The sequence below is a fragment of the Carassius gibelio genome, chromosome B8 (assembly GCF_023724105.1).
Source record: "Carassius gibelio isolate Cgi1373 ecotype wild population from Czech Republic chromosome B8, carGib1.2-hapl.c, whole genome shotgun sequence".
NCBI lineage: Eukaryota > Metazoa > Chordata > Actinopteri > Cypriniformes > Cyprinidae > Carassius > Carassius gibelio.
Window position 1 is genome coordinate 13,286,679 of NC_068403.1, and position 9,037 is coordinate 13,295,715.

At 36.6% G+C, this 9,037-nt stretch overlaps 1 protein-coding gene across 1 annotated transcript; it reads left to right on the forward strand.

Annotated features, from left to right (window-relative positions):
- Positions 1-3,922: 3,922 nt before the first annotated feature.
- mmp9 (matrix metallopeptidase 9) lies at positions 3,923-8,754 on the forward strand. Its single transcript, XM_052563442.1, has 13 exons — positions 3,923-4,242; positions 4,369-4,607; positions 4,705-4,853; positions 4,939-5,067; positions 5,845-6,018; positions 6,160-6,333; positions 6,411-6,584; positions 6,664-6,819; positions 6,952-7,156; positions 7,256-7,389; positions 7,487-7,637; positions 7,747-7,850; positions 7,960-8,754. The coding sequence occupies exons 1-13, from the start codon at positions 4,108-4,110 to the stop codon at positions 8,058-8,060; spliced, it is 2,025 nt and encodes a 674-aa protein (XP_052419402.1). The 5' UTR covers positions 3,923-4,107; the 3' UTR covers positions 8,061-8,754.
- Positions 8,755-9,037: the final 283 nt, after the last annotated feature.

Sequence of the window (9,037 nt, forward strand, 5' to 3'; positions counted from 1 at the left end):
ATACCAACAGTGCAATAAACAAATGTGACCACATCAGCAAATTAGGTTATGCTTTTGTTGATTTTAGTTGCTTCCTAAATGTAGCTTGTCTGCATGTGTGTGTGTGTGTGCATGATGTTGTTGTTATGCTAATTCATATTGAAATTATTTTCTTGTGTTGTGTCAAAGTTTGACATCCGTCATTGTTGCACTAAAGCTTGTCCACAAAAGGGTTTTAAATGAACAACAGAGCTCTCCACATCAAATGCCAGCCTTATGTCTCAAAAACATAAACACCAATATATTTCCCTTGTTTTGTCTTTAAATTTAAAGAGTCACTCCCTTGTTGTCTACAGAGAAAATTGTGTCTTCAGTCTTCATGTGGACTTACTCTACCTCAGCATGATCAAACATTTTTTTGTAGAAAATACAGTATTGTTCTATTATTTCCAATTGCATTATATATATATATATATATATATATATATATATATATATATATATATATATATATATATATATATATGTTTAGTTATATAGCTATTATTATTTAAATGTGATGCAGGACTAAGCTTCTATTTGAATTTAAATGATCTGATAAAGATCTCATTCAGCATATATATAGATATATAGAGAAGAGAAGATATATAGAGAAGATTTACTAATAATTTATTACTCACAATTTTGAGTGTCACACCCTAAATTTAAACACACACATCAATGTCCACACACACACACAAACACAAACTGGTTTAAAAGTGGCCTCATTATATTGTAATTTTTATTATCCTTTTAAAAAAACAAATTCATTTCCCAATCAAACTCCACCAAAATAATACAGACGTTACAGTGGACCATAAAAACTATTTCTGATAAAATGCTCTCAGTATTTTTGATATTTTGCTATATAAGTCATGCTTTCTATATCAGTTCACTCTAAATTCAGGTAAAGCAGAAGAATAGTAGTCCTACATATACATACAGATTACAGTTCCAAAGCACTTTTTAGTTGTTTATAAAAACATTCTGGGGGTAAAACATGCAAGCGACAAAACGTCAGCTTGGTATCCACTTGTCCTGAAATGTTTTATGTCATGTCACAAACAACTCAAACATGTGTCCCTTGCCTTTGGTGTCCACTAAATCTGAAAATGACCAAAAAAACAATTTCAGAAAATAACATATGAATCCTATGAAAGCTGACATGGGGCTCATTTATGCATGTGAAAACACTGGCATGGATGTGAGAATGGAGGACGGATATAAAAAAGCTTTTATATTTGAATTCTGAATGCTGCTGGTTCCTGTTGTCTAATTATGGGCAATTAAGCATCTGCGTTATTATGTTTTTGAAAGGGATTAAAGTTTGTATTTCAATCTTGATTAAATAATTAAAAAGGATATTGCATTTGCGTTGGAAGTCTTTCAATACATTTCGGCTTTATGCAGTATTTTCCCATCACTGTGTCAGAATCAATTAATATATGTTCAGATTTGTCCACTTTGGCATTACAGCCTTAGATTGTTCTGTTTAAAAACCATATCACTTTTACCTACCTTATTCTGTATTACTAATTTAATTGATATCCTCAAAAGAGCTAACGTACAGGCAGTCACCACCCTCACTATACAGTAGCTGCTGATTCATTATCAAGTGTACACTGAGAGAGGAAATTTATTTTAATGTCCAAAACAGAGACATGCAAGATAATTTTAGTAACATGCGAGGCGAGAAGACTTTCCTGTTTCAGTGTGTGTCACAGTTTATTAATGTACTGATGCATTTGTTTATGTTCATGACTAGAAAAGGCAATGATATCAAATATTTCGTCAGTGTTTTACATTATGTGAGGCGTGTGTAACAGAATTTCCCCAAAAACGGACACAGACACACGTCAGAGACTGAAATTAGGAATAAGCATATGATTGCATCACTTAACAATACTCTTATACCCTCATTTGTAATAAGGCAACAGTTTTTTTTTTTGCCAAAACTGGTTTAATTTATGGCCATTTATGGTTTAGGACAGTGGTTTTCAACCTGTGGTCCGCGGCCCCCTAGTGGGCCGCGGTGGTATTGCAGGTGGGCCGCCAATTATTTTCTGTTCATTTCCAGTCCATTCTAGGGCTGTGCGATTAAAAGAAAACGTCCTAAAATCACGATTTGAGCGTGCGCATATGCCTAACACTGTCTGTGATGCGCCTTTTTTCTGAGCCAATGTTGACGGATCAGAGCGTTCTCACTGCGGTAAAAGGCTAGAAATAAAAACGTGCAAAAATAATTCATGTCTAACACATGAGCATAGAGTGAATTTGTTAGTGAACAGGATGCAGTTTAAGTGAGAGGAGACACGTTTTAAGTGTGCACACTCTCTCCTCGCAAAGCAGCGTGTATCTGAGCAAGCACGACCGGTTTTGTGACAGAGCAAAGGAAATCTGCTGCGAACAGAGAGATTCGCACTCGTGCATTATTTTAATGTGCTTTCGCGTTATATTTATGCGCTCTCACTGCTGACCGCATACACATACTGTATACACACTGCAAACACCTGAGGCACCGCTACAATTAATGAGCTCTATGAACAATGCATGGCAAAAAAGAAAAAAAAGTCCCTGTATACAGGATTTTTTTTTAATTTATTTATTTTGCCACAAGTCTATACATTTTTTTACATCTTCACTATAGTGATAATTTTGACTTATGTCTGTTCTAGAGATGTTACAACTTTTTGATAAAGCTCTGATTGGTTTTCTTTTGGAAATATGTTTCAAATTAATCCTGAATACATTTCTGACTGTAAAAGCACAATTGCAAAAATTTATCAAAAAAATAATTTTTTTTTTTTTTTTTGTCCATATCGCACAGCCCTAGTTTATTCAATAAGTATAGTTTAAAATCTAGCTTCTGAGTACTAAGTTATTAACCCAACAATAGCGGGGTCAGTTAATTTTTTAGAAGTGGGCCGCGCAAACATATGTGTTTGGTTGTGTGGGCCGCGAGTTGAAAAAGGTTGGGAACCACTGGTTTAGGATTTCCTTTGCCTCTGGGCACAAAACGAGTCAGAACCTGCATGTCAACACAGCGCACATGAATACACTTGCACAATACTGTAAGTTAATAGGGCTGTGTTGGCAAGACACCTGTAAATATTAGTTACTCAGCTTTATCAATGCTGCTCAAAAATATAAGGAGATTGTGCAATGAGGCTGCTTACCCCCACTCTTTCAGTTTATGGGTTTCCCAATGTTTTCCAATACAGAATGACTGTATGCCCATTCATTGTTCTTGACAGGAAATGATCCAAAATTAACATTCTCTGGTGCTCATTACCTCCATTACCGTCCCAAACTGTGAAAAAAACAAAACAAAACAATTATTTATATTTATGTACACTCATATAGCCAATTGCAAAAATGCATATATTTGTTTGTTTGTTTTCCATAAATACATTTACACTCATAAAGCAATTTACTAAAATGATATACTGTTTATCTATCCTTATTTTCCATTAATACATTTATGCATTTATAGACCATTGCTAAATATATATATATACTATTTATTTATTTATATTTCTTGTTCTTAAGTGCTTTTATGTTCATACAACCAATTGCTGAAAAAAATCCAGTTGCTAAAATATGTACTATTTATTTATTTATTATTTTACATAAAAACAGTTATATTCACATTGCTAATTTCTTACAATTATTAAAGACGTTATATTTATTGCAAAAGATGCTTTAATTAATACTTATGTTTATATTTATGCGTCACAATTTATTTTAAGAAACTTGAATTTAGACAAGACAGTCTTTGTTTGTTATTTTTTGTGTCCTCAAGCTTAATGTGAGGTTGCTGGAAAGCCCCTTCTTTTTTGAATGGATGCAAAAAAAAAAAAAAAAAAAAAAAACTCCTTCTCAGTGGCCAAGTGCTAGTAAGTGGGAGTGCTGAAATGGTGGGTGGCTGCTCAATGACTAAGCCCTGGGGATCACATAAATACTGCCTTCAGGACACCAGAGAAGACAGACCGAGCAGGAGAAGAGAGAACAACAGCATCGCTTGTACTTCATCTCCTTCAAACACTGCTCTTATCGTTTCAGCGTGATCTGTGACTTGAAGTGCTAACCATGAGACTTGGAGTCTTGGCATTTCTGGTTCTGGGAACTTGTTCTTTAAGAACCTGGTGTGTGCCGCTCAAATCTGTGTATGTGACGTTCCCAGGAGATGTGATCAAGAACATGACAGACACACAGCTGGCAGATGTGAGTATATCAAGTTTTAGTTCATGGGTTCTCTGGATATTCATTCATCTGCTTTTAAAATAGTACAATGCAATTGATTTGAACTATTCTAATGTATTCCTCTTCTATCTAAATATATAACTCCAGGAGTACCTGGAGCGTTATGGCTACAAAGATGTTCTCAAGAAGAGCGGACTGCAGGCAGTCATGTCCACTTCTAAAGCACTGCAGAAGCTCCAGAACCAGCTCGGGCTGGAGGAGACGGGCTCTCTTGACCAGGCCACGATTGATGCCATGAAGCAGCCTCGCTGTGGGGTCCCAGACATCCGCAACTATCAGACTTTCAGAGGAGACCTGAAGTGGGATCAGAATGACGTTACATACAGGTGGGATATTATCTAAACCATCTGCACCTTGAATACAGCACATGTCATAGATTTGTAATGAACACACTGTAATCCATTGCATTGTTTTGATAAATAGGATTTTGAACTACTCACCTGACCTGGACGCCTCTTTGACTGATGACGCCTTTGCCAGAGCTTTCAAAGTCTGGAGTGACGTTACCCCTCTGACGTTCACGCGCCTCTATGACGGCACTGCTGACATCATGATCTCCTTTGGCAAAGCTGGTGTGTTGAGTTTTTGTAATATATTAAAGTATTACGATTTAACAATGTTTGAACGAGTTTGATTGAGCTGCTGTTTTTGTTTCAGATCATGGCGATCTTTATCCCTTTGATGGGAAAGATGGGCTGTTGGCTCATGCTTACCCTCCAGGTCAGGGAATACAGGGAGATGCCCATTTCGATGATGATGAATACTGGACCCTTGGCTCTGGACCAGGTGAGAGTGATTCTTGATAGGGAGTATTGAATATTCCAATACTCCCTATTTTCACTGCATGTATTTAATATATAAGTACTTTAAACACCGTGTAGCATCATACTCTCTAAAAGCTGCACGGGATGCACAGTATAACAATAGCTCCCTCTGCAGTTTTGAGTGTGACAGTTGGAGTCTGTCCTAAAATAGGGTTTGTCAAACTGATAATATATTAATCTGGGGTAATATTTGAAATGTTAACTTTAAGTTCCACCCAATATCAATAAATAAGCCATTTCATTAATTTTGTATATTATTTTTCCTGTGTAGTACAAATGAGTACTTATACATTAAAATCTATAGCTAATGGTAATATTGTAAATGCTAACTTTGGGTTCCATGCAACAGAAATTAAAAAAATCCAATTACTTATTATTATAATTATAATTATTTTATTTTTTGGAAACATACTGTCTTAATACTATCCCTCTCCTTCATTTCTTTCATATACTGTAAACTGTATTTTCTAATTTTGTAGCCCTGTTTTTAAACCAGGGTCTGGGCAATATTTTAAATGTTTGCTTTAGGTTTCATTCAATAAAAATAAAATTGCCAATTAATTACATTTGGAAACACACTGTCTTTATAATATCACATTTAATCATTTTCATAAATAATGTAAGGTGTCCTTACATACAGTATTAAAAATGTCACTCAGGTCAGGTCAGCATGTTTACTTGTGTATACCCTGTTGTCTTAAAATGAGTGGAGAAGACAATGACATTGTGGTTCTTTCAGCGATTCAAACCCACTATGGTAATGCAGAGGGTGCGATGTGTCACTTCCCCTTCCTGTTTGAGGGAACGTCCTACACCTCCTGCACCACGGAGGGGCGCACAGATGGTCTCCCCTGGTGCGCAACCACCGCAGACTATGACAAAGACCAGAAATATGGCTTCTGTCCCAGTGAGCGTAAGTGTTCCAGTCAAGATTTTATGAGGCTTTAATTCCAAAACAGACATTTAAACAGACTACTTTGGCCTTAATATGTGGAATTAATGTCACAAGATTTCAAAAACCATGCCTTACATTCTTTTCTCCATTTTCCCACAGTTCTCTTCACGTTTGATGGGAACGGCAATGGAGCACCATGTGTTTTTCCCTTCGTGTTTGGTGGTAAAAAATATGACTCGTGTACCACAGAAGGACGAGATGACGGGTATCGCTGGTGTGCCACTACAGCTAACTATGACAGTGATAAGGAGTATGGATTCTGTCCTAACAGAGGTAAGCAGTACTTTCAGACTGGACCCTGAAACTTTAATGAAGTAAGATATTTTATAACACAATATTTCCCCTCACAGACACAGCTGTGATTGGTGGAAATTCCGAAGGGGAGCCATGCCAGTTTCCTTTCACCTTCCTTGGAGACAAATACTCTTCTTGCACCAGTGAAGGCCGTAGCGATGGAAAACTCTGGTGTGCGACTACCAGCAACTATGACACAGATAAAAAATGGGGATTTTGCCCTGATAAGGGTAAGTGATAATCATCCCCTTCAGACATTATGACAAATATGAAAGGGAGACATTGGCTAACATGTCTTTTCTCTCACAGGATACAGTCTGTTTCTGGTGGCTGCTCATGAGTTTGGACATGCGCTTGGTTTGGAGCACTCCAACGTCAAAGACGCACTGATGTATCCCATGTACAGATACGTAGAGGATTTCTCTCTGCATCGCGATGATATTAAGGGCATTCAGTATCTCTATGGTATTTATCCAATTAAACAATCCATCACATTTTTAGGAATACTGTAAATTTTCTTATTCAAAAACGTTAAAACCCAATAGTCTTTTACTATCCTGGTCTTAATATCTATATTATTTGATTATTTCTTTTCAGGACCTAATCCTGGCCCTAATCCCACTCCTCCAGAACCAGAGTTCACCACTTACTCTCCGTTTCTGCCAACTAAGCCTACCCCCAGTGAGAAAACAACCACCGTTTCTACCACAGTACACGTCGACCCTTCAAAGGATGCTTGCGAAATCAAGGAATTTGATTCCATCACTGAAATCCAGAAAGAGCTTCATTTCTTCAAGAATGGGTATGAGCTATAACTCTACGTATATAGGGTTATGAACTTACAAAACCAACTTCATTATGCCTGATTTTCAATTACATGTTTCTAAATTCTCTCTCAAAGGCACTACTGGAAGGTCTCAAACAAAGGAGAACGCGAAGGTCCTTTCTTGATATCTGAGAAGTGGCCTGCCTTGCCAGCTGTCATTAACACAGCCTTTGAGGACCAGCTAACACAGAAGATCTACTTCTTTGCAGGTACTTATTAACCTGGTTGAGATGTTTTGCCAATATTGTCAAACATGTTGAAGTTGATATATAATAGCGCTTTTTCAACTTTATCTCATGCACACAGAAAAACAGTTCTGGGTTTATACTGGAAATGAGGTATTTGGACCACGTAAAATCGAGAAGCTTGGCCTGCCAAACAACTTGGACAGGGTAGATGGAGCTGTGCAGAGAAAAGAAGGCAAGGTGCTCCTGTTTAACAGGGAGAGCTACTGGAGGTATGAGACCTATGCTTCAGGACCGTAATGTGCAAAAGCTGATTGAGAGTGTAAAGCTCTTTCATTGTAGTTTTTCCACAGTATTCTCATCTCTTATTTATTTTCACAGACTTGATGTGAAGGCTCAGCTGATAGACAGTGGATTCCCACGATTCACCGAATCTTTCTTTACTGGAGTGCCCTTGGATTCACATGACGTATTCCTCTACAAGGGTAACTAAAAGTTAATAGTCTAAAAACGTTAATAAAGTCAGATTAACTACTATGATTTATCTGATCAAGCAAATGACATTTGTTTCTGCTATTTGTCAATATTTTCCAGGATTCATTTACTTCTGCCGGGAGAATTTCTACTGGAGAAGGAATGCCAAGAGGCAGGTTGACAAAGTGGGTTATGTGAAGTACGACCTCCTAAAATGCTAAGATGTGCAGTCGCTGTGCATAGTGACAACATCCTAACTTGATGACAGAGCCCTTTTCAATAGAGAAACCATTTCTCTTCAGTGTAAAATGTAGTGAGGAAGACACAGACAGAATGTATTAAGTTTAAAGTCTCTGTTATGGGGACTTTGACTTTAACTGTTATAGGAAATGAACTGTTTTAACACTGAAATGATCTTAGGCACATGAAACGGGATGTTAGGCATATTTGTCCGTCAGCTTTAGCATGGTCTTATAATTTATTTCAGCTTACTATATAACTGCTTTGTCCACGATGAGTTTCTTAATGACACTTTAAGAGAAACTGTAATCTTGTTCTATCAAACTACAATGAGGCACTGCCAGGCTAATTCTAGGAATTAACTTTGTTTGTAAATGTATGAGTGGAGTCACCTCAGGAACATTGTAGCCTTAATGCATTTGTTGTCAACAAAGCATCCATTCTCTGTGTACTGACCCCACTCACATGTTTTTCTAAGCAATGATTTATTTTTAGCCTTAGAGCTAATATTGAGATGTTATTTAGCCCAGATTTTGGCATATTGTGAAATCATTTGCCTGGTGTAAATGATATTAATATTATTAATTTAATTTTCCACATTCCACTTATTTATATTTGTATTTGTTTGTTGCATTGTTTACGATTACTCAATAAATTTTTAAACAAGACCATTCAGTCCTTGTGCAACTGCTCTATCATTATATCTAGACAAATAACCGTTTTTTTATGCAGTTTGGAACGTTAAGTTTAGTTCTTTAATATTCAAAACATATTTACGGCAGAAAATGTTAAACTGTTGCCACACTTGTGTTTGACATCTAGCAGCTGATCAATATCGAAAGAAAGTTTCATATTTTTATGCAGTAGAAATTAATGTAAACATTTACACAACCACACACGAAAGCATGCCCATTTGATATAAAAGTTATCATTTTACAGATAGTCACTTATAATACAA

Excerpts from the sequence above, each read along its gene's own strand:
- mmp9 (XM_052563442.1), top strand. The coding sequence starts at position 4,108 with ATGAGACTTGGAGTCTTGGCATTTCTGGTTCTGGGAACTTGTTCTTTA. Across the intron at positions 6,820-6,951 it reads GGGCATTCAGTATCTCTATG|GACCTAATCCTGGCCCTAAT; the intron begins GTATTTATCCAA and ends ATTTCTTTTCAG. Across the intron at positions 7,851-7,959 it reads TGACGTATTCCTCTACAAGG|GATTCATTTACTTCTGCCGG; the intron begins GTAACTAAAAGT and ends AATATTTTCCAG.